Source organism: Oncorhynchus tshawytscha, linkage group LG06 (genome assembly GCF_018296145.1).
Source record: "Oncorhynchus tshawytscha isolate Ot180627B linkage group LG06, Otsh_v2.0, whole genome shotgun sequence".
In the NCBI taxonomy this organism is placed as follows: domain Eukaryota; kingdom Metazoa; phylum Chordata; class Actinopteri; order Salmoniformes; family Salmonidae; genus Oncorhynchus; species Oncorhynchus tshawytscha.
Window position 1 is genome coordinate 77,986,368 of NC_056434.1, and position 26,631 is coordinate 78,012,998.

The 26,631-nt window shown below is 44.5% G+C and overlaps 1 protein-coding gene across 1 annotated transcript in view; it reads left to right on the forward strand.

The window, feature by feature from the left end:
• Positions 1 to 26,631, forward strand: part of LOC112253123 (inactive phospholipase D5) — a 56,754-nt gene that overhangs the window by 21,330 nt on the left and 8,793 nt on the right. Inside the window, exons 2-3 of the mRNA XM_024425062.2 lie at positions 2,231 to 2,367; positions 24,816 to 25,008. Of these exons, the coding sequence (XP_024280830.1) occupies positions 2,231 to 2,367; positions 24,816 to 25,008 (330 nt within the window). The remainder of the gene's footprint in view (positions 1 to 2,230; positions 2,368 to 24,815; positions 25,009 to 26,631) is intronic.

Sequence of the window (26,631 nt, forward strand, 5' to 3'; positions counted from 1 at the left end):
CTTTTTGGAGAGCTCCTTGGTGCCGCTTGCTTAGTGGTGTTGCAGACTCTGGGGCCTTTCAGAACAGGTGTGTGTGTAATACATACACACACACACGCATACATGCATACATGCATACATGCATACATACATACATACATACATACATACATACATACATCAATCATGTGACACTTAGATTGCACACAGGTGGACTTTATTTATGTGACTTCTGAAGGTAATTGGTTGCACCAGATCTTATTTAGGGGCTTCTTAACAAAGGGGGTTGAATACATATACACACACACCACTTTTCCCTTTTCTATTTTGTAGAATTTTTTTAAACATGTTATTTTTTTATTTCACTTCACCTTTTGGACTATTTTGTGTCTGTCCATTACATGAAATCCAAATAAAAATCTATTAAAGGTTGTAATGCAACAATGTAGGAAAAACACCAAGGGGGATGAATACTTTTGCAAGGCACTGTATATCTGAAGATGTCACTGGAGGATAATGATTATACAATACGTTCTCATTATAACCAAGTGAGCATCCCACTGAGATTAGCAATCAGACAGAACACAATATAAACACCCTTCAGTATGGGACTAGATCAGTCTCTAATTATTATGTCATTACTATGTAATACCATGGTAGCAAATGAATTATAGCAACCACATTTGTTTCCTGCTTTCCTTTGATTGTTGTGTTTGGGTGGATTAGTAACTGAATGCCTGGTCTTATCATAAGTTTAAGTTCCCCCATGGCCATATGATAAACATGATTAGCTTGATAGAGCAAAAGAGAAAGAAATGTGAAATTCTGAGCAACAATGTATAATTTGCTTTTGAATGTATTAATTCTACATCCACACTTCCCCAGTTCAAAGCCGGCGTGTCTTTCTATGGACACATGGTGTAGATCAAATGTGCCACTATTTTGAGGATCATAATTGGCGGAGTGAAAATACTTTAGAGGTCTCACATCATCAGAGATCCATTAAAGATGACCTGGGACTCCGTCAGCCGTATCACAGTAAATGTACTGAGAGCACATAAGATCTTTCAGAAGAGCTGATACACGCTAGGGGTAACATTGATAATGAACATACTGTCTATGTTAGTAACAAAGGGCACAGTGTTCGCCTACATAATATTGTCAACATAGTTTCCACTAGAAGATTTTATTTTATAAAACGTAAGTTGCCTTCATTAGGCTTCTTTGGTTTATTGGTATAGTCGGATCCCCATTAGCTTTTATCGAAGATGTAGCTATTCTTCCTGGGGTCCACAAAACACGAGGAAAACAAGAGCAAAACTTACTGTTATTGGTGTTGTCCTGCAGTATACACACAATTCCTTTCTAAAGGTCCCAGAGACTAGTAAACAGTGTTGGGGTGACATTCTCTCTCTCTCTCTCTCTCTCTCTCTCTCTCTCTCTCTCTCTCTCTCTCTCTCTCTCTCTCTCTCTCTCTCTCTCTCTCTCTCTCTCTCTCTCTCTCTCTCTCTCTCTCTCTCTCTCTCTCTCTCTCTCTCTCTCTCTCTCTCTCTCTCTCTCTCTCTCTCTCTCTCTCTCTCTCTCTCTCTCTCTCTCTCTCTCTCTCTCTCTCTCTCTCTCTCTCTCTCTCTCTCTCTCTCTCTCTCTCTCTCTCTCTCTCTCTCTCTCTCTCTCTCTCTCTCTCTCTCTCTCTCTCTCTCTCTCTCTCTCTCTCTCTCTCTCTCTCTCTCTCTCTCTCTCTCTCTCTCTATATATATTACCATTACAATCTCACAGGGTTGACCAAGGTCCAAGTGCCTCTTTGATTTGGACAAGCCCTCCAGAAGTACTTTTTAATTTTTTATAAATGATTGATTTGAGGCCAAATCTAACTGTTTTCAGTAGATCACTGTACCACCAGCCATGGCCTCCCCTGCAAATACTTGTTCTCCCTTTTCCAATTATTATCCTTACAAATAATGGTAATCTTTTCACCATATTGAGCCATTTGGATCCAGCCCAAATATGCCAAGTTATCAGCAGAAAATGCCTCTTTACTGGGTTCCCTGTTGGCTTCTCTCCCCCATATGGCTGATCCTGACCATGTACAGAATGTAAATGTTTGTGTTGACTTCCCTTGGGAATGTGCTGCTATAATTTATGATTTGCTGTGCAGTGCCATAAAGCAGCTAGGTTGGGGCACTAGGTTGGGGCACTGACCCTCTAGGTAAATAAAAATGTCCAACAATCAATGTGTTGCTTTCTTTTACAGTCTCAGCAGAAATGCATCGTAATCTTTGCGTTGGTGTGCTGTTTCGCCGTGCTGGTGGCCTTGATCTTCTCAGCGGTGGATGTCTGGGGAGAGGATGAAGACGGTATAACAGAGGAGAACTGTAACAAGAACTGCAGGTGAGATATCCTCCAGCCATAACAATCTCTCAATTCCCATAGCCGAGTTTTTCAAAAATTATCTTTATGGATTTCACCTAGGATTATCCAATCAAATGGATAGAGAGAGAATGAATGAATGGAATGGTAATCCCCATTTAAGTCAATGATCTGTCCATTCTATTCATTCTATTTCTATGCATTTAATCTATGCATTTAATCCAGATAACGTTACACTGTCTATACACTGTCAATCAAGTACACTATATATACAAAAGTATGTAGACACTCCTTCAAAATAGTGGATTTGGCTATTGCAGTCACACCCATTGCTGACGGTTATATAAAATCAAGCACACCGCCATGCAATCTCCAAAGACAAACATTGACAGTAGAATGGCCTTACTGAAGAGCTCAGTGACTTTCAAAGTGGTAATGTCATAGGATGCCAACTTTCCAACAAGTCAAGTTTGTCAAATTTCTGCCGAGGTGCCCCGGTCAACTGTAAGTGCTGTTATTGTGAAGTGGAAACGTCTAGGAGCAACAACGGCTCAGCTGCAAAGTGGTAGGCCACACAAGTTCACAGATCTGGACCGCAGAGTGCTGAAGAGCATAGCGCGCAAAAATAATCTGTCCTCGGCTGCAATACCAACTACAGAGTTCCAAACTACCTCTGGAAGCAACATAAGCACAATAACTGTTCGTTGGGAGCTTCATGAAATGGGTTTCCATGGCTGAGCAGCCGCACACAAGCCTAAGATCACCATGCACAATGCCAAGCATCGGCTGGAGTGGTGTAAAGTTCACCGCTATTGGACTCTGGAGTGGCGGAAATGCATTCTCTGGAGTGATGACAGCAAATGCTCTGGCAAACAAATAAACAAAACACCATCCAACCTGGAACTGAGTGAGTAATGATTAGTCTGAAGCAATTTTTTTACTTTCAAAAGCCAAGAAGAAAAATATATTACAATGATATATTTTACTTTATAAGGGCTGAATGCTAAGGCTACTAAGCTTGCTAGGACAAAGAGCTACAACTTCAATTAGCACTGATGTGTCGATACCTTTGAGCCCAACAAATGGCCGGCTACCCCACCCAAATCCAAAGGCCTCGAAGCCCCCTCCTGCTGTTCAGGGCCATCCACTGGCATTTTATACAAGAAATCTGCCAACAGAAATAAAAGCTTCTCCCAAGTGGGTGTGACACACACCTACTCCCATTACCTGCTGCTTGGATTCCACCTGGCAATCTGTTCACCGTCTGTCCTGGTTGTCTCCCCGTCTGGTACAAGTACCCCCCCCAAGCGTTCACTCGCCTTCAGCCCACACACACTGTTGGGGCTGTGACTCGTAACTTACATGGCCCAAAGTCGGTAAATATTTTGTCAATCTTGTGCATCTTGCTATTTTGCTATTTGCCTCATGACTCCTGCATGCTTTGTTGACTACAAACTTTCTTTACCCAACCATGGGGCAGATTGTTTGTTCCCACACTCGGGACTCTGACTATTGGTTACACAGACTCCCATCCCATTCTAACCACGTCTTGCCGGCTTTGTATTCATTTTACCTGATGAAATTGCTGTACAATATGATCTTGTTGCCATCTGATGCACATTCAGATGTCGTAAATCAGCACTGCAGAGCTTTCCCTGATTGTATTACTGTTGATCAAATCACATTTATTTATATAGCCCTTCTTACATCAGCTGATATCTCAAAGTGCTGTACAGAAACCCAGCCTAAAACCCCAAACAGCAAGCAATGCAGGTGTAGAGGCACGGTGGCTAGGAAAAACTCCCTAGAAAGGCCAAAACCTAGGAAGAAACCTAGAGAGGAACCAGGCTATGAGGGGTGGCTAGTCCTCTTCTGGCTGTGCCGGGTGGAGATTATAACAGAACATGGCCAAGATGTTCAAATGTTCATAAATGACCAGCATGGTCAAATAATAATAATCACAGTAGTTGTCGAGGGTGCAACAAGTCAGTTGGCTTTTCATAGCCGATCATTAAGAGTATCTCTACCGCTCCTGCTGTCTCTAGAGAGTTGAAACCAGCAGATCTGGGACAGGTAGCACGTCCGGTAAACAGGTCAGGGTTCCATAGCCGCAGGCAGAACAGTTGAAACTGGGGCAGCAGCACGGCCAGGTGGACTGGGAACAGCAAGGAGTCATCATGCCAGGTAGTCCTGAGGCATGGTCCTAGGGCTCAGGTTTGATGTTGATGATATCTGGAAATGTGCATGTACACCCTGGCCCATCTACTGTTGCTAGCCCCAATTCTGACTTGTGCTCTGATATCTGCTTCACTGATTTCTGCTCTCATAAAAGCCTGTGTTTTCTGCACGTTAACACTAGAAGCTTATTACCTGAAATGGATCAGTTGAAAGTGTGGGTTCACAGCTCCAATCCACATCTGTTGGTCATTACTGAGACATGGTTAAGGAAGAGTGTTTTGAATTCTGATGTTAACCTTTCTGGTTATAACCTTTTTCGGCAAGACAGATCTTCCAAAGTTGGGGGAGTGGCAATCTTTACCAAGGATCATCTTCAGTGCTTAGTTGTCTCCAACAAGTCTGTCCCCAAACAATTTGATTTTCTAGTATTAAGTATTAAACTTTAAAATAGCTCTTTGTTGACTGTTGCTGGGTGCTATCGTCCTTCTTCAGCACCGGCCTGTACCTTACCTGCCCTAAACTCTCTCCTGGCCCCTTACACTAAGTCTGAATTTGTCCTGTTATGTTACCTAAACTGGGACATGTTTAAACCATCTGACCAAGTCCTAAAGCAATGGGACTCTCTAAATCTTTCTCAGATTATCACCAATCCAACAAGGTATGACTCCAAACACCCAGAAAATGTGGGTGTTTGGGGATCAAGCTTCATTTTTTATATTTTCAGTGGTATTGTCAACAAACACGCCCCCATAAAGAAAATGAGAATTAAAAACAGGTTCAGCTCCTGGTTCGACCGTGATCTTGCAGAGTTACTCAATCTCAAGAATTGCATTTGGCGAAAGGCTTGGCACATGTATACTCAAGCTGACTGGCTCTCGTTCAGGCAAATTAGAAATAAGTCCACTAAGGCTATCCGGAAGGCCAAAGTTAGTTACTTTAAGGAGCAGTTCTCTCTCTGTGGGTCTAACCCCAAGAAGTTCTGGAAAACAGTTAAAGACCTGGAGAATAAACCCTCTTCACAGCTGCCCATGTCCCTTAAAGTTGATAATGTGGTTGTGTCTGACAGTCAGGATTCCTATTTGACTCAGCCGTGCCTCCTTGTCCATCCAACATTTCCCCATCTTCCACCCCTTCTAATGCGGCTATCCCCGATGCTTCGCTCTCTTTTTTTTCCCCTGCCCTGCTACAAAGTTTCTCCTTGCAGGCAGTCACTGAGTCCGAGTTGCTAAAGCAGGTCCTGAAACTTGACCCCAAAAAAACATCTGGGTCAGATGGTTTAGACCCTTGTTTAAGTTTGCTGCCCCTATCATCATCAAGCCTCTCTCCAACCTTTTTTTAACCTGTCTCTCCTTTCTGGGGAGGTTCCCATTTGTAACGGTTTTCTAGTGGTGATGAAGGAGAGTCGGACCAAACTGCAGCGTGTCGATTGCGATCCATGTTTAATACAACAAAGAAAACACGAACACTACACAAAACAATAAACGAAACCGAAACAGCCTATCTGGTGCAAACTAACAGAGTACACATAGGACACTAAGGACAATCACCCACGACAAACTCAAAGAATATGGCTGCCTAAATATGGTTCCCAATCAGAGACAACGATAAGCACCTGCCTCTGATTGAGAACCACTCCAGACAGCCATAGACCTTGCTAGACAACCCACTAAGCTACAATCCCAATACCACCACCAAAACCCCAAGACAAACACACCACAATTACAAAAACCCCATGCCACACCCTGGCCTGACCAAATACATAAAGATAAACACAAAATACTTTGACCAGGGCGTGACAGAACCCCCCTAAGGTGCGGACTCCCGAACGCACCTCAAAACAATAGGGAGGGTCCGGGTGGGCGTCTGTCCATGGTGGCGGCTCCGGCGCGGGACGTGGACCCCACTCCTTTAATGTCTTAGTCCCCTCTCCCTTCGTCCCTGGATAGTCCACCCTCGCCGCCGACCATGGCCTAGTAGTCCTCACCCAGAACCCCACTGGACTGAGGAGCAGATCGGGACTGAAGGACAGCTCGGGACCGAGGCAGCTCGGGACTGAGGGGAAGCTCGGGAGTGAGAGAAAGCTCAGGAGTGAGAGGAAGCTCAGGAGTGAGAGGAAGCTCAGGCAGGTAGATAGATCTACCAGCTCCTGGCTGGCTGGTAGTTTCAGCAGATCCTGGCTGACTGGCAGATCCTGGCTGACTGGCAGATCCTGGCTGACTGGCAGATCTGGAAGAGTCTGGTTGACTGGCAGATCTGGAAGAGTCTGGTTGACTGGCAGATCTGGAAGAGTCTGGTTGACTGGCAGATCTGGAAGAGTCTGGTTGACTGGCAGATCTGGAAGAGTCTGGCTGACTGGCAGATCTGGAAGAGTCTGGCTGACTGGCAGATCTGGCGAGTCTGCTGGGCAGACTGGCGGCGCTGGGCAGACTGGCGGCGCTGGGCAGACTGGCGGCGCTGGGCAGACTGGCGATGCTGGGCAGACTGGCGGCGCTGGGCAGACTGGCGGTGCTGGGCAGACTGGCGGTGCTGGGCAGACTGACGACGCTGGGCAGACTGGCGGTGCTGGGCAGACTGGCGGTGCTGGGCCGACTGGCGATGCTGGGCAGACTGGCGATGCTGGGCAGACTGACGGCGCTGGGCAGACTGGCGACGCTGGGCAGACTGGGGGCACTGGCGGCGCTGGGCAGACTGGCGGCACTAGCTGCTCCATATAGGCTGACAGCTCTGGCGGCTTCTTACAGACTGACCGCTCTGGCGGCTCCGTGCTGACTGGCAGCTCCTTGCGAGACTGGCAGCTCCTTACAGACTGACAGCTCCGTGCAGACTGACAGCTCCGTGCAGACTGGCAGCTCCTTGCAGACTGGCAGCTCCATGCAGACTGGCAGCTCCATGCAGACTGGCAGCTCCATGCAGACTGGCTGCTCTATGCAGACTGACAGCTCTGGCTGCTTCATGCAGACTGACATCTCTGGCTGCTCCATGTAGACTGGCTGCTTCATGCAGACTGGCAGCTCGGGCTGCTTCATGTAGACTGACAGCTCTGGCTGCTCCATGCGGACTGACAGCTCTGGCTGCTCCATGTAGACTGACTGCTTCATGCAGACTGGCAGCTCGGGCTGCTTCATGTAGACTGACAGCTCTGGCTGCTCCATGCAGACTGACAGCTCTGACTGCTTCATGCAGACTGGCAGCTCTGGCTGCTCCATGTAGACTGGCTGCTTCATACAGACTGGCAGCTCTGGCTGCTCCATGCGGACTGACAGCTCTGGCTGCTCCATGCAGACTGACAGCTCTGACTGCTCCATGCAGACTGACAGCTCTGGCTGCTTCATGCAGACTGGCAGCTCTGGCTGCGCTGAACAGGCGGGAGACTCCTGCAGCGCTGTGTCGGAGGAAGGCTCTGGCTGCGCTGAACAGGCGGGAGACTCCGGCAGCGCTGGAGATGAGGAAAGCTCTAACAGCGCTAGATAGGCGGGAGACTCCGGCAGCGCAGGAGAGGAGAAAGGCTCCGACAGCGCTGGAGAGGCGAGGCGCACTGTAGGCCTGATGCGTGGTGCTGGTACTGGTGGTACTGGACCGAGGACACGCACAGGAAGCCTGGTGCGGGGAGCTGCTACCGGAGGGCTGGGGTGTGGAGGTGGTACTGGATAGACCGGACCGTGCAGGCGCACTGGAGCTCTTGAGCACCGAGCCTGCCCAACCTTACCTGGCTCGATGCCCACTCTAGCCCGGCCGATACGAGGAGCTGGAATATACCGAACCGGGCTGTGCACCCGCACTGGAGACACCGTGCGCTCCACAGCATAACACGGTGCCTGCCCGGTCTCTCCAGCCCCCCAGTAAGCACAGGGAGTTTGCGCAGGTCTCCTACCTGGCATAGCCATACTCCCTGTGAGCCCCCCCCAAGAAATTTTTGGGGCTGACTCTCGGGCTTCCATCCGCTCTGCCGTGCTAGCTCCTCATAATGCCGCCTCTCTGCTTTTGCTGCCTCCAGCTCGGCTTTGGGGCGACAATAATCTCCAGGCTCATTCCAGGGTCCTTTACCGTCCAATTCCTCCTCCCATGTCCATTTCTCCAGGTGGTGCAACCTCTCCCACTGTAGCTGCTGCTGCTCCTGCTGCTGCTGCCTCTGTTGCCTCTTCTCCTGTTGCTCCTTTGGGCGGCTACACTCCCCTGGTTTAGCCCAGGGTCCTCTCCCGTCGAAGATCTCCTCCCATGACCAGAAATCCTTGTTGAGCATCTCCTTTTTCGGCTGCTCCTGCCTGTTGACACGCCGCTTGGTCCGTTGGTGGTGGGTGATTCTGTAACGGTTTTCTAGTGGTGATGAAGGAGAGTCGGACCAAACTGCAGCGTGTCGATTGCGATCCATGTTTAATACAACAAAGAAAACACGAACACTACACAAAACAATAAACGAAACCGAAACAGCCTATCTGGTGCAAACTAACAGAGAGTACACATAGGACACTTAGGACAATCACCCACGACAAACTCAAAGAATATGGCTGCCTAAATATGGTTCCCAATCAGAGACAACGATAAGCACCTGCCTCTGATTGAGAACCACTCCAGACAGCCATAGACCTTGCTAGACAACCCACTAAGCTACAATCCCAATACCACCACCAAAACCCCAAGACAAACACACCACAATTACAAAAACCCCATGCCACACCCTGGCCTGACCAAATACATAAAGATAAACACAAAATACTTTGACCAGGGCGTGACACCATTGCTTGGAAGGCATCCACGGTTTGTCCTTGAAACAAAGGGGGAGATCCAGCTGATCCTAACTGTTATAAATCCTGTTGTGACTCGGGGGCAGTATTTTCATTTTTGAAAAAAAAAAACCATTCCCGTAGTAAACGGGATATTTTGTCAGGACAAGATGCTAGAATATGCATATAATTGACAGCTTAGGATAGAAAACACTCTAAAGTTTCCAAAACTGTAAAAATATTGTCTGTGAGTATAACAGAACTGATGTTGCAGGCAAAAGCCTGAGAAAAATCCAATCCGGAAGTGCCCCATGTTTTGAAAGCGCTGCGTTCCAATGAGTCCCTATTGAGCAGTGAATGGGCTATCAACCAGATTACTCTTTCTCCGTATTCCCGAAGGTGTCTACAGCATTGTGACATAGTTTTACGCATTTATGTTGAAGAATACCCATAAGCGGCTACATTGCGCAAGTGGTCACCTGATGCTGCCAGAGAGATTCTCGCGTAAAATACAGAGGTAGCCATTACTCCAATCGGTCCTACTGAAAAACGAATTGTCCGAATTGGAATATTTTCTAGGGATATTTATGTCCGTTGCGTTATGCTAATTAGTGTCAGGTGATGATTACGCTCCCGCATGCGGGATGGGGAGTCACTAGAGGATTTATAGGACCATTTCTATTTTGCCCCGTTTATCAAAAGTGTTGGAAAAACGTGTCAATAAACAATTGACTGGCTTTCTATACTATTGCAATCTGGTTTCCGCTCAGGTTATGGATGTGTCACTGCAACCTTAAAGGTCCTCAATGATGTCACCTTTGCCCTTGATTCTATGCAATGTTTTGTGGCAATTTAAATATATATATATATATATATATATATATATATATATATATATTGACTTGGCCAAAGCATTTGATATGGTAGACCATTCCATTCTTGTTGGCTGGCTAAGGAGTATTGGTGTCTCTGAGGGGTCTTTGGCCTGGTTTGCTAACTACCTCTCTCAAAGAGTGCAGTGTATAAAGTCAGAGAATCTGCTGTCTCAGCCACTACCTGTCACCAAGGGAGTACCCCAAGGCTCAATCCTAGGCCCCAAGCTCTTCTCAATTTACATCAACAATATAGCTCAGGCAGTATTAAGCTCTCTCATCCATTTATATGCAGATACAGTTTTATACTCAGCTGGCCCCTCCCCGGATTTTGTGTTAAATGCTCTACAACAAAGCTTTCTTAGTGTCCAAAAAGCTTTCTCTACCCTTAACCTTGTTCTGATCACCTTCAAAACAAAGGTCATGTGGTTTGTTAAGAAGAATGCCCCCACAGGTGTGATTACTAACTCTGATGGTTTAGAGCTTGAGGTAGTCACCGCATACAAGTACTTATCAAAAGTGTTGGAAAAACGTGTCAATAATCAATTGACTGGCTAGACGGTACACTGTCCATCTCTCAGCATATATCAAAGCTGCAGGCTATAGTTAAATCTAGACTTGGCTTCATCTATCATAGTCGCTCCTCCTCACCACAGCTGCCAAACTAACCCTGATTCAGATGACCACCATACCCATGCTAGATTACAGAGACGCAATCTATAGATCGGCAGGTAAGGGTGCTCTCGAGCGGCTAGATGTACTTTACCATTCGGCCATCAGATTTGCCACCAATGCTACATATAGGACACATCACTGCACTCTTTACTCCTCTGTAAACTGGTCATTTCTGTATACTTGTCACAAGACCCACTGGTTGATGATTATTTATAAAACCCTCTTAGGTCTCACTCCCCAAATCTGAGATACCTACTGCAGCCCTCATCCTCCACATACAATACCCGTTCTGCCAGTCACATCCTGTCCCCAAAGCACACACATCCCTGGGTCACTTGTCTTTTCAGTTCGCTGCAGTTAGCGACTGGAACGAGCTGCAACAAACACTCAAACTGGACAGTTTTATCTCAAATCTCTTCAAATCATGGACACTCTTACTGACAGTTGTGGCTGCTTTGTGTGATGTATTGTTGTTTCTACCTTCTTGCCCTTTGCTGTTGTCATGTGTTGCTGCCTTGGTATCTTATTTTCTTAGATCTCTATGTAGTGTTGTGTTGTCTCTCTTGTCGTGATGTGTGTTTTGTCCTATATTTTTATATACATATATATATATTTTTTTAAATTAAATCCCAGCCCGTCACCACAGGAGGCCTTTCGCCTTTTGGTAGGCCGTCATTGTAAGTAAGAATTTGTTATTAACTAACTTGCCTAGTTAAATAAAGGTTAACTAAAATATTTAATAAATAAAAATGAATCTCGCATCACCACCTGGCAGACAAATATGGGTTAGGCGGATGCCAGGGGAACGCTACCTGCCCCAATGCATAGTGCCAAATGTAAAGTTTGGTGGAGGAATAATGGTCTGGGGTAGTTTTTCATGGTTCGGGCTATGTCCCTTAGTTCCAGTGAAGGGAAATCTCAATGCTACAGCATACAATGACATTCTAGACAATTATGTGCTTCCAACTTTGTGGTAACAGTTTGTGGAAGGCCATTTCCTGTTTCAGCATGACATTACCCCCGTGCACAAAGCGAGGTCAGAAATGGTTTGTCGAGATCGCTGTGGAAGAACTTGACTGGCCTGCACAGAGCCCTGACCTCAACCCCATCGAACACCTTTGGGATGAAATAGAACGCCGGTTGCGAGCCAGGCCTAATCGCCCTACATCCGTGCCCGGCCTCACTAATTCTCTTGCAGCTTAATGGAAGCAAATCCCAGCAGCAATGTTCCAACATCTAGTGGAAAGCTAGTGTCCTAACAGAGTCTGTTATTGCAGCGAAGGAGGGACTAACTCCATATTAATGCCCATGATTTTGAAATGAGATGTTCGACGAACAGGTGTCCACATAAATGGCCTTCTGTTGGGCTGCATCGATGACAGGGCACATCTGAAAGCATTGTGTGAGAAATAATCTATTTTGAGCGATGGGTTTGTTTGAGGAAGATAGAAATCCACTGTGCTCATTCAGAGTGGAACCTATCCACTTTGCCTAGTAAGCTAAGTCAGTGTGGTGTAGAGAAAATGTAATACTTTGATCAAGACATTAATGTAAATTATGGGAATCATAGTTCTCCAAATCTGGCATATATATACAATGTTGTATGTGTCATAGGCCAAGACCTTTATGAGGCAGGGATCTTGTATTGCTTGTATTCAGGAAGTCTGCTTCAGGGGGAAAATTAGATACATTTTTGGAACAGGGCACATAGGCTTTGTAAACAGAATATTTCATCAAATTAATATCCTGTGTGCAGGATAAACTTCTGTGCTGCGTCAGACGTTTTCCCAGATTAGGGTTGCAGTGTGCCAGAGAGGAGTTCATAATGATCGACATGATGCTGCTTCCTTCCTTATGACTCTTTGTAAACTGTCAGCATTTGGAGCCACTATTGACCAGTGCTACATTTCACTGCTGTTAACTTGGTCTATTTCAGGACCGCCTGTATCTTGCCATGTCTGATCCCATTGGCTCCTGCTGTCTTAGCATTAATTGTCTGGGATTATGCATGGAGTGCTGTTTTAGAATGATTGGGGTTCTGTTCATGATGAAATTTTGCCATGCCATGGTAGAGCTTAGTGAACGTAATGTTCCGTGAGCAGTATGGGGGTTGATAGCATCTCTCAACAGCTCTTTCACTTCAAGAGTGCTGAAGTACTTTTTATACTTTTCAGACTAATAATAATTTGAGGGGTGCTTATATTTGTTATTTTACACACAAGTGTAATGGAACTGTGTTTCTTGCATATTCCAACTCCCCAACTACCATTGTACAGCGCCCCTGGAGAAATTAGGGTTAAGTGCCTAGCTTTTACTTATTTTACCCTTATTTTACCAGGTAAGTTGACTGAGAACACATTCTCATTTATAGCAACAACCTGGGGAATAGTTACAGGGGATGGGGGGTGATGAATGAGCTAATTGGAAGCTGGGGATGATTAGGTAGCCATGATAGGAGGGCCATATTGAGAATACAGCCAGGAGACCGGGGTTAATGCCCCTACTCTTACAATAAGTGCCATGGGATCTTTAGTGACCACAGACAGTCAGGACACCTGTTTAACGTCCCATCCGAAGACGGCACCCTACACAGGCCAATGGGATATATTTTTTTAGACCAGAGGAAAGAGTGCTTCCTACACCACTTCCAGCAGTATCTGGTCTCCCATTCAGAGACTGACCAGGACCAATCCTGCTTAGCTTCAGAGGCAAGCCAGCAGTGGGATGCAGTGTGGTATGCTTGCTCAAGGGCACAGCGGCAGATGTTTTACCTTGTAGGCTCTGGTATACTGTTTGAGCTCCTATTTCCTGTCTCGCATGAGTAATGTCAAATTGTCAACCTATACCCGATTGTCAAACTGTGCAACTGCATTACAAGGTGTATTAAGCTATTAGTGTCTAACATCAACTAATGCCTTATTGCAATGATATTCTACCTCACAACTTTAGGTTAATCCAAAGATTCCTGTAGCCAATTAGATGCGATCATATTGTGCATTGCTGTACTTGTCTAACAGCTGGTATTGAATGTCTGTTGACGAGGTACATATTGATCCAAGGCTGTGTAGTGGTAGACTAGAAACTAAATAATGTAGTTTCCGGATGGTGATGGACCTAGAAAAGGGTTAGTGGTCTCATTTACTGGTAGACCTTTGATTAAAATCTATCTTTGGAATCCACTGCTCCTGATAATGCAGTAGCAGAACTAGACTGTTTATTTACTTCGTACAAGACTTTATACATGGAAGTCCCCATCAAATGTTTGTTTTAATGTCACCTAAACTGTATAATGAATCAAGGGGCATAAGAACAGTTTGTCAAACATGTGTTTTTGGCTACTAATTACCAGTGCAGTCAGTATTCACCCAGTGCCCTATAAAGGAATGATGACTGTTTACTATTTCTGGCAGTAGCATCCAAGACACTCTACCTGGGTCATATTCTAAACAGTAACCAAACAGGCTCAAAGTTCTGCCAGCATCTGGAGTCTGAATTAATGGATTGTCTTAGCCACTGACAGCAGTATTATAACTCAATGAAACTCCAGGGCTGAAACATACTAAATCCAGTCTCAGGCCCAGGCAGTGAGATTCTTACATTTTATTTCTTGAATTTATCCTCATATATACAGTACCAGTCAAAAGTTTGGACACACTTATTCATTCAAGTCTTTTTCTTTTCTTTTTACTAGTTTCTACATTGCAGAATAATAGTGAAGACATCAAAACTATGAAATAACACATATGGAATCATGTAGTAACCAAGAAAGTGTTAAACAAATCTTTGAGATTCTTCAAAGTAGCCACCTTTGTCTTGATGACAGGTTTGCACACTACTGGCATTCTCTCAACCAGCTTCATGAGGTAGTCACCTGGAATGCATTTCAGTTAACAGGTGTGCCTTGTTAAAAGTTCATTTGTGGCCTCCCGGGTGGCGCAGTGGTTAAGGGTGCTGTACTGCAGCGCCAGCTGTGCCATCAGAGACTCTGGGTTCCTGCCCAGGCTCTGTCGTAACCGGCCGCGACCGGGAGGTCCGTGGGGCGACGCACAATTGGCCTAGCGTCGTCCGGGTTGGGGAGGGCTTGGGGGTTGGGATGTCTTATCGCGCACCAGCGACTCCTGTGGCGGGCCAGGCGCAGTGCGCGCTAACCAAGGTTGCCAGGTGCACTGTGTTTCCTCCGACACATTGGTGCGGCTGGCTTCCGGGTTGGATGCACGCTGTGTTAAGAAGCAGTACGGCTTGGTTGGGTTGTGTATTGGAGGACGCATGACTTTCAACCTTCGTCTCTCCCGAGCCCGTACGGGAGCTGTAGCGATGAGACAAGTAGCTACTAAAAACAATTGGATACCACGAAATTGGGGAGAAAAAAAATATGATTTAAAAAAAAAATGTTTAGTTAATTTGACAAGGTAGGGGTGGTATACAGAATATAGCCCTTTGGTAAAAGATGGCAAGAACAACTAAAATAAGCAAAGAGAAATGACAATCCATCATTACTTTAAGACATTTAAGACAACAAGTTTTTTTCAATTAGTAGGTGTGGGTGTGTCCAAACATTTGACTGGTACTGTATCTGTATTTGAGTATTCTCAGAAATTGTATTTTTTTATTTAACTGTTTTATTTTACCAGGCAAGTCAATTAAAAACAAATTTGGCCTGGCAAGCAGCATACGGCCTCCTGTGGGCAATGGGGGTGGGGATTTAAAGTGTAAGAAAAGATGGACAACAGCAATATTTCAGACATTTGTAATGACATTACAATAATGCATAATACTTTTTTCATGACTTACGTCATCGTACTATATGTGAATTTGCCTATTCCTATTTTGATGTCATAAAGAATACATGAAAACACTGATCAATTCCAGGCATATCTAGCTAGTCATCCATCATGGGTCTCATTCACATTCACAGAGCCTTGGCTGCTACTATCAAAATAGTTTCCACCATTTAACATGCCAGTCTGCTCCAGTGTGTCTGCCTGGACAGGCTTCCTGCTCGTTCGCAGAGCTGTTGGGTTTAACTGGACTTCTTCGTTAGCAGCTCTGTGCGTGTCATGGATGCACCACTGAAGGACATCAACACCACTGAAATCAGCCTTTCAGATAGGTGGGAGGGATTTCATTGTCATTCCAGAGATTTAAAACTTTAGAAAATTACTGAAGTTTCCTCCACTTGGGTATCAAGTAATACACACGGCTGCACATTGGTATTTCAAATGAGGGTGGCCTAATGTGCACGCCGTGTAAATAAATCTATGGATGTCCTTAGTGCTGAAACAAATGCTCTCCTCACTTTACAGAGACCTGCTTGCTGTTAGAGGCATACATAATCCCCGTGCATTATTTATTGAGTGAAATGGGTTGTTGTTTTTTCTCATTAAGATGACATGTTCTTCTTCCCTGGTCTTCCCCACTTTTGTGTTTCTAATTCTAATGGTAAATAATGCATGGAGTGACTGTTCATTTTATCAGTCTCTGAATGCTGCATGCTATTTCCAGAGTTTGCTTGTTTGTGTGTTATTGCATTTTGTCTATTCATGTTTTAGAGATTTAAAGCTTACAGAATAATCTACCATACTTTCTTGATCCTAACCTAAATCAATCCAAGTTCATTTCACAAACACATTTGTTTGACTACCATTCTCTTTGGGATATGTAGTGCTTTACTTATGGAACATATGAACACCTTAGTGTCCTTTACCATATTCCTTTTCTCCAACGTCATGACCTGATTTCAAGTGGTTAGTCACCCAGTCACTTTTTCTGGTACACCACCAGTCAATTTGGTTTTGCAGCACTGACGGTATTTTGTCTGCTTGCTGACTCAACCGGGGCCAGGAACTGAATGTCTGCTCAACATCTCACTTGACTTGCCCTATTACCGTTTTATGTGATTAACTGTGTTTTCCTCCAAATGTTTTTTATATATATGTTGGGGGGTTACCCACTTTTTTCTCCCCAATTTCGTGGTGTCCAATTGTCCCATCATTGCAACTCCCGTACGTTCTCGGGAGAGGCGAAGATCGAGATCAGTGCGTCCAACGAAACACGACCCCGCCAAGTCGCACTGATTCTTGACACAATGCCTGCTTAATCTGGAAGTCCGCCTCACCGATGTGTCGAAGGAAACACTATACACCTGGCGACCTTGTCAGCATGCATCCCCCCAGCCCGCCACAGGAGTGACTATAGTGCTGCAGTGCCTTAGACCGCTGCGCCACTCCAGAGGCGTTTTCCTCCAATATTCAACCATTTCCCAGCATGAAGAATGTTTGCTCGGTATTGGATCGGTATGAATCAATGATCTGGCAAGATAAAGCAGGAGCAATGTAGTTTTTTGTAATTTTTTGTTGCAATTTTTATAATTATACAGATAAGAAAGAACAGGTAGAGGGAAAAACATACACTGATCCTCTACCAGATCAAACCCACCAACCCCCCATGCTCTAACAGAACACACACTGATCCTCTACCAGATCAAACCCACCAACCCCCCATGCTCTAACAGAACACACACTGATCCCCTACCAGATTAAACCCACCCCAACCCCCATGCTCTAACAGAACACACACTGATCCCCTACCAGATTAAACCTACCCCAACCCCCATGCTCTAACAGAACACACACTGATCCCCTACCAGATTAAACCCACCCCAACCCCCCATGCTCTAACAGAACACACACTGATCCCCTACCAGATTAAACCTACCCCAATGCTCCAACAGAGCCCCACCCCAAAACCAGACTTAAAGCAGGTATTATATAGAATTTGAGTTATATATACAGTTGAAGTCGGAAGTTTACATACACTTAGGTTGGAGACATTAAAACTCGTTTGTCAACCCCTCCACCAATTTCTTGTTAACAAACTATAGTTTTGGCAAGTCGGTTAGGACATCTACTTTGTGCATGACACGAGTCATTTTTCCAACAATTGTTTACATACAGATTATTTAACTTATAATTCACTGTATCACAATTCCAGTGGGTCAGAAGTGTACATACAAAGTTGACTGTGCCTTTAAACAGCTTGGAAAATTGCAGAAAATTATATCATGCCTTTAGAAGCTTCTGATAGGCTAATTGACATAATTTGAGTCAATTGGAGAGTCAATTACCTGTGGATGTATTTCAAGGCCTACCTTCAAACTCAGTGCCTCTTTGCTTGACATCATGGGAAAATCAGCCAAGACCTCAGAAGAAAAATTGTAGACCTCCACAAGTCTGGCTCATCCTTGGGAGCAATTTACAAATGCCTGAAGGTACCACATTCATCTGTACAAATAATAGTACGCAAGTATAAGCACCATGGGACCACGCAGCCGTCATACCGCTCAGGAAGGAGACGCGTTCTGTCGCCTAGAGATTAACGTACTTTGGTGCGTTCAAAGTGGTGATCCTAACTGACCTGAGGGAGTTTGTACGAGGATTAAATGTCAGGAATTGTAAAAAAAAACTAGGTTTAAATGTATTTGGCTAAGGTGTATGTAAACTTCAACTGTGTGTGAGAGAGATAATCCAAAAAAAGTAAACAAGAGTAAAAATAGTGATACAAATTCCAATTTGGGTTTGTTTATGGAGTTGTGAAAGTAGCTGGGTCCATGTCTTCTACAAAGGATAGGAACGGAGGCCAGATATTATAATGTAATTGCAGATCCGCTAATGGAGTTGCACATTTTCTCTGGCTTGATGTTGCATGACTTCCTTTATCCAAACGTAGGAGGAAACCCATCCTTCAGAGCCATTCGGGTTTGATAAAAGCATGCAGTGTGTCTAAAGCACTCAGGCTGACACACTAATTCCAATATGTTTACCTTATATTCAGCACTCCTGCTGGGCTAGAATGGGGTTTGAAACATTGAGGAGAGCAAATGAATTTGCAATGTACAGAAATGTACTGCGTGGTGTGTCTATGAAATTGAAATAGAACACATTCTTGGCAGATGTAACACAGTTCTTAGAAGATTTAATTCAATTACTTATGATCAATTAGCTTTGATGATGTCCTTATGGCCCAGCACACAGTTTGACGTACATCTGTGTTTGTTAGGTCGGATCTGTGTTTGTTGTCAGGTTGCTATGACAGCCTAAGTCACTGATATATGTTTCACTTAGACCTGGATACATTCATGGAGAGACAATAGACACTGTGTTTCTAAAATGTATTTCAAGTTTTAATGTCATGTGCACTGAACTGCCTTTCTTGCAAGCTCCAAATCCCAAATGCAGTAATCAATATCAATGTAGTACTAAAAATAACATAACAAAAACACACAACAAATAAGAACATGAGAAAGTAAGAAGCTATGTACTGTACAGGGTCAGTTCCAATACCATATAAACAATGTGCAGGGATACTGGAGTGATACTATGTATTAGGGTCAGGTGACTAGGCCTCAGGATATATGATGCGTAATTGATTGTATGCGCACACGTGTGTGTGTGTTTGAGTCCTGTGAGTGTGCATACAGAGGGTGCAGAAATAAAACACGGGTCAACTCAGTCCGTGTAGCCATTCTGTTAGCTATTTACCAGTCTTATGGCTTGGGGATTGAAGCTGTTCAGGAGCCTATTGGTGTCCAGACTTTTATTAAATCCCTTATTCATTTATTTTACTTTTTTTTAAATCTCTTTTTCTCCCCAAATTCATGGTATCCAATTGGTAGTTACAGTCTTGTCCCACCGCTGCAACTCGCGTACAGACTCAGGAGAGGCAAAGGTCAAGAGCTGTGCGTCCTCCGAAACACAACCCAGTCAAGCCGCACTGCTTCTTGACACAACACCCGCTTAACCCTGAAGCCAGCTGCACCAATGTGTCAGAGGAAACACCGTACACCTGGCAACCGTGTCAGTGTCCATTGCGCCCGGCCATCCACAGGAGTTGCTAATGCGCGATGGGACAGGAACATTCCTACTGGCCAAACCCTCCCCTAACCCAGACAACACTGGGCTAATTGTGCGTCGCCCTATGGGTCTCCTGATCCCGGCTGGCTACGACAGAGCCTGGACTCGAACCAGGATCTCTAGTGGCACAGATAGCAGTGCCTTAGACCACTACGCCACTCGGGAAGCCTCGTTGGTGTCAGACTTGATGCACCGATACCGCTTGCCATGCGGAAGCAGAGAGAACAGTGGCTGGAGTCTTTAACAATTTTCCGGGCCTTCCTTTCACACCGCCTGATGTAGAGGTCCTGGATGGCAGGGAGCTCGGCCCTAGTGATGTACTGGGCTGTCCGCACCACCCTCTGTAGTGCCATGCGATCGAGACTGGTGCTGTTGCCATAATAAGCAGTGATGCAGCCAGTCAAGATGCTCTCAATGGTGCAGCTGCAGAACTTTGAGGATTTGAGGGTCCATTGCCAAACGTTTTCAACCTCCTGAGGGGGAAGAGGCACTGTCATGCCTTCTTCACAACTGTGTATGTGTGAGTGGACCATTTTAATTCCTTAGTCATTTGGACAACGAGGAACTTGAAGCTCTCGACCTGCTCCACTGCAGGCCCGTTGATGTGGGTGGAGGGTGTGCTTGCCCCCCCCCCAGATCCATGATCAGCTCCTTGGTCTTACTGATGTTGAGGGAGGTCACTGACCCCCTCCCTGTAGGCTGTGTCGTCGTAGGCTGTGTCATCATCGCCGGTGATCAGGCCTACCATCCTCATGTCGTAAGCAAACTTGATAGTGTTGGAGTTGTGCATGGCCACACAGTTGTAGATGAACAGGGAGTACAGGAGGGGACTAAGCATGCACCCCTGTGGGGCCCCCGTGTTGTGGGTCATCGTGGCAGAGGGGATGTTGCCTACCCTCACCACCTGGGGTTGGCCCGTCAGGAAGTCCAGGATTCAGTTGCATAGGGAGGTGTTCAGTCCCAGGCTCCTAAGCTCGGTGTCGTGTCTTTGGCTATGCCGGATTAATTGATATGACATGCTATTCTATAAAATAATTGATCCATAATTAATATTACCTGATTGAGCTAATCATGTAAATGTAATTAACTAGAGAGTCGGGGCACCACTAAATAATCTTCTGAATAAACTCTTAAAGACCTAGTAATATTTTACATCAATAGCAGTCAATATTAATCGTCACCTTAATTCAGTCTCATCTGAATGTTGTAAATTCTTGGTTATCTTCACGAACCCTGGCTAACAAGTTGAATCAGCAATACAATATTGGGTTTAATTATCTATTTACTAAATACCTAACTAATCACACAGAATTACACATACACATAATTAATCATAACTTGATTACAAATTACGTCATAAAGGAAAACGTCAGATGTGACAGCTTGTTACACAAAAGAAAAGGGGCTGGGTTTGAGTGAAAGAGAGGGAAGACTGATGAACAAAGGGCAAAGCTGTGCTATCGTAAATACAGTATCTGATGCATTCTGAATTACCGCCCATTTGGAAAAGGAAAATGCAATAAATATTTACTCTGAGCTGCGCTTCGGTAGGTTGGTGATAGATGGAAGGCCTTGTTGCCAAACCGAGTCCTTTGTCCTTTGAAGAATGTCCCTGGTGGTCAATTGGATACGTTATAGTAACGTCGTTGTGTGATAGACGGGATACTCTGTCTGTTCCTTCCTAACCCTCGTTTGCAGCTGCTGTTGCTAACTCAACGGCTAGGAGGTATCACTTCTGTAGTGAATAAGAGTTCAAAGTTCATACCATTCGCAACCAAAGCTCACGCTGATGTTGGCTTCGTTCTGTAGTTATTATCTGAACCATTCGGACATAGGACCGTCGTCCTCACATCCTCGGAACAGGAGGTTATATTGTCGTCAAGGCTTTATATAGGAAGGGAGAAAAGGGGTGTGTTTCATAGTTAACAACCTATGTCTCTTCATGTGGGCGGGCCACTTATTCGGGCCTAATTCACAGATGACAACCGAACTGACATATTAATTAAGTACCACCGCATATGTTCAATTGGTCGGATTACCAGAACATAGTTAATTTCCCCTCACCTTCTGATGTTCCCAGAATCTCTATGTTAACCAAGGTGTTTGCAAATGTAACATCAGTAGGGTAGAGAGAGGAAAAAGGGGGGAAGAAGTTTTTATGACTGTCGTAAACCTACCCCCAGGCCAACGTCATGACATTGGTGAAGAGCTTGGAGGGGACAATCATGTTGAACGCTGAGCTGTAGTCAATGAACCGCATTCTCACATACAGTTGAAGTTGGAAGTTTACATACACCTTAGCCAAATACATTTAAACTCAGTTTTTTCACAATTCCTGACATTTAATCCTGGTTAAAATTCCCTGTCTTAGGTCAGTTAGGATCACCACTTTTATTCTAAGAATGTGAAATTTCAGAATAATAGTAGAGAGAATTATTTATTTAAGTTTTAATTTCTTTCATCACATTCCCAGTGGGTCAGAAATTTGCATACACTCAATTAGTATTTGGTAGCATTACCTTAAACAATTTAAACTTGGGTCAAACATTTTGGGTAGCCTTCCACAAGCTTCCCACAATAAGTTGGGTGAATTTTGGCCCATTCCTCCTGACAGAGCTGGTGTAACTGAGTCAGGTTTGTAGGCCTCTTTGCTCTCATACGCTTTTTCAATACCGCCCACAAATTTTCTATAGGATTGAGGTCAGGGCTTTGAGATGGCCACTCCAATACCTTGACTTTGTTGTCCTTAAGCCATTTTGCCAGAACTTTGGAAGTATGCTTGTGGTCATTGTCCATTTGGAAGACGCATTTGCGACCAAGCTTTAACTTCCTGTCTGATATCTTGATGTTGCTTCAATATATCCACATCATTTTTCTCAGATGCCATGTATTTTGTGAAGTTCACCAGTCCCTCCTGCAGCAAAGCTCCCCCACAACATGATTCTGCCACCCCAGTGCTTCACGGTTGGGATGGTGTTCTTCAGCTTGCAAGCCTCCCCTTTTTCCACCAAACATAATGATGGTCATTATGGCCAAACAGTTCTATTTTTGTTTCATCAGACAAGGGGACATTTCTCCAAAAAGTACAATCTTTGTCCCCATGTACAGTTGCAAACCATAGTCTGGCTTTTTTGATGGTGGTTTTGGAGCAGTGGCTTCTTCCTTGCTGAGTGGCCTTTCGGGTTATGTCAATATAGGACTCGTTTTACTGTGGATATAGATACTTTTGTACCTGTTTCCTCCAGCATCTTCACAAGGTCCTTTGCTGTTGTTCTGGGATTGATTTGCGCTTTTCGCACCAAAGTACATTCCTCTCTAGGCGACAGAACGCATCTCCTTCCTGAGCGGTATGATGGCTGCGTGGTCCCGTGGTGTTTACACTTGCATACTATTGTTTGTACAGATAAACAGGGTACCTTCAGGCATTTGGAAATTGCTCCCAAGGATGAACCAGAGTTGTGGAGGTCTACAATTTTTCTTCTGAGGTCTTGGCTGATTTCTTTAGATTTTCCCATGATGTCAAGCAAAGAGGCACTGAGTTTGAAGGTAGGCCTTGAAATACATCCACAGGTACACCTCCAATTGACTCAAATTATGTCAATTAGCCTATCAGAAGCTTCTAAAGCCATAACATACTTTTCTGGAGTTTTCCAAGCTGTGTAAAGGCACAGTCAACTTAGTGTATGTAAACTTCTGTCCCACTGGAATTATGATATAGTGAACATTCATAAGTGAAATAATCTGTATGTAAAGAATTGTTGTAAAAATTACTTGTGTCATACACAAAGTAGATGTCCTAACCGACTTGCCAAAACTATAGTTTGTTAACAATACATTTGTAGAGGGGTTGAAAAACAAGTTTTTTTTAATGACTCCAACCTAAGTGTATGTAAACTTCAGACTTCAACGGTAGGTATTCCTCTTATACAGTATAGGTGGGTGAGGGCAGTGTGGAGTACAATTGAGATTGCGTCATCTATGGATCTGTTGGGGCGGTATGCAAATTGGAGTGGGCCTAAGGTGTCTGGGATGATGGTGTTGATGTGTGCCGTAACCAGCCTTTCAAAGGAGAGGTTGAAAATGACAGTGAATATATGTGCCAGATGATCTGAGCATGCTCTGAGAATGCTCCCTGGAATACTGTCCAGCCTTGCGAGTGTTAAACCTGATCTAAAGACCTTACCTTGGCCTTGGAGAGCGAGGCAAAGTAGAGATTTCCTGCTGGAGTGCCAATTTGGTGGGGTAAAGAAAAAAACTACAACTTGGGTTCAAATTCTTTTAAATTCTTTAACTGTGTGTAATTGAGCCTGCCTGATGCAGTGGAACCAATGGAATAATCCCCAAAAATGCAAACCCTGACCATCCAAGCAGACTCACTCTATTATCGGGGTGGCAGGGTAGCCTAGTGGTTAGAGCGTTGGACTAGTAACCGAAAGGTTTCATGTTCAAATCCCCGAGCTGACAAGGTACAAATCTGTTCCTAGGCCGTCATTGAAAATAAGAATTTGTTCTTAACGGACTTGCCTGGTAAAATTAAAAAATTACTCGAAGTATTTCAAAGAAAACAAGTACTATTTGAACCCAGGCTTGATGACTGACTATTGGTGTTGAGACTTCACTGGCTGGGTTTAGAAGCCTTTTCATCTTTGATTTCCATTACATTTATGATACTATAATTCACTCTACTTGAAAGCAGCCGGATGCATAGATAATGATTCTAAATGATGCCCTGGAAAATGTGCTACAGTTCCATTAGAGTTCTGCCACGGTGTTCCTGTTAGAAGGCAGTCCAGCCACTCTTCTATTCACCCCTACAACCGATCTCGGTGATAATGTCTAGATGGATCATTTTCTAAAATATAGTGTAGGAGGTAATCATAGGCGAACGTCAATGCATATGACCTCGTTTTACAACATCCCAAGGCAGCTGCACAAGTTACAGATGATTCTGTGGCTAATGCAGACAGACATAATTGTCTCTGCTGTAAATTACTCTATTAAAATAACAGTTCTTTAATTAAACTTCTCTGGCTTCTAGGTCTTTTCAATTACAAGGCTGAAAAACAGCCATGTGTCATTAAATTAGTTTTTTTTCCACTCATTTTCAATCACAGGGTAGTGCTTGTGGAGAATATTCCAGAAGATGTCACCTTCTCTGAGAATGCTACGTCCCACCTCCCCCTCTCTGCTGGGCTGCACAGCCTGTTGGACCTGGCAGTGGCTGGTCACTCTGTGGAGATTGTGTCACCTCAATGGAACCTGAACCCCCCGGACTATGAATCCAGATTCCTACAATCTTCTAGGCAGGTAAGCACAACAACCAAACAGGTAGCACCCCCAGGCCAAATAAGGCATTACTGTTTATCATACCTAGCCATAACACTTACTTTACGTGGCAGTTTTACTTATGGTCTTTTTCTTGTCAACAAAACCAATTTTATTGGATAAGATGCTCATTACTGTTCTTCCACCAAGAATACAAATAGCTCAAGTTCAAGTTTTATTGTAAAAGCACAGTGAAATGGTTAACTGCGAGCTCTACCCAACAGTGCACTTATTAATAAAATAGTCTAAATAATATATTTTTAAAGTATATAATAAAGAAAACAAGAAATAAGAAACAGCTGTATCCAGGGAGTATGTATACATAACTTGTTCACATTATTCCAGCTGCTGTGACTTCTTGTTGCTTCAAAGATCAGCCTTAAGTCCAGTCTTATCCATCTCTCACACATTGTCTTTATAGACTTATGCAGACTGGGTATGGCCATTTTCTGCCAGAATGTGCCATTATTAGTTTGCAGCCAAAGCCAAGCCCATCTATTGTGTTGCCCCCCCCCCCCCTTAAAAAAACCAAACATCTGACGGCCATTAGCACTAAAACACTCCTGCTTACACCGAGGCTAAGGTTACACAGGGGTTTGGCTATAATGGCAGCGTTGAGGTTTGGACAACCCCTGTATCTACCCACTGCCATTTAGTTCATTAGGCATAATGGCACCCCTTGGCAGTTTAACTGGAGAGAAATTGCACTTGGGGGCCCTCTGGCCTACACAATTATAATTTCTGGAGCCTGGCCCAATGTAAAAAATTACATTAAAATGAAATGCATTTTTGGTTATTGGTTAAAAATATATATTTTTAAATCACAATTCAGCAACAAACCAATTTTTTTTTTAGGAAATCTGTTCAATTATTCCCACAAAATAAAAATAGATACACTATATATACAAAAGTATGTGGACACCCCTTCAAATGAGTGGATTTGGCTATTTCAGCCACACCCGTTGCTGACAGGTGTATAAATTCAAGCACTCAGCCATGCAATCGCCATAGACAAACATTGGCAGTAGAATGGCCTTACTGAAGAGTTCAGTGACTGCCCTGCTAGAGCTGTCCAGGTCGACTGTGAAGAAATGTCTAGGAGCAACAACGGCTCAGTCATGAAGTGGTAGGCCACAGGACATGACTGCCTAGTGCTGAGGTGCGTAGAGCGTAAAAAACGTCTGTCCTCGGTTGCAACACTCACTACCGAGTTCCAAACCTCTTCTGGAAGCAACAACCGTACAATAACTGTTCGTCGGGAGCTTCATGAAATGGGTTTCCATTACCGAGCAGCCGCATATAAGTCTGAGATCACCATGCGCAATTGCAAGCCTCGGCTGCAGTGGCGTAAAGCTCGCCGCCATTGGACTCTGGAGCAGTGGAAAAGCGTTCTCTGTAGTGATGAATCACGCTTCACCATCTGGCAGTCTGACTGACGCGTTTACACTGATGCCAGGAGAACACTACCTGCCCCATAGTGCCAGGTTTGGTGGAGGAGGAATAATGGTCTGGGGTTGTTGTTCATGGTTCAAGCTAGGCCCCTTAGTTCCAGTGAAGTGAAATCTTAATGACATTCTAGACGATTCTGTGCTTCCAACTTTGGCA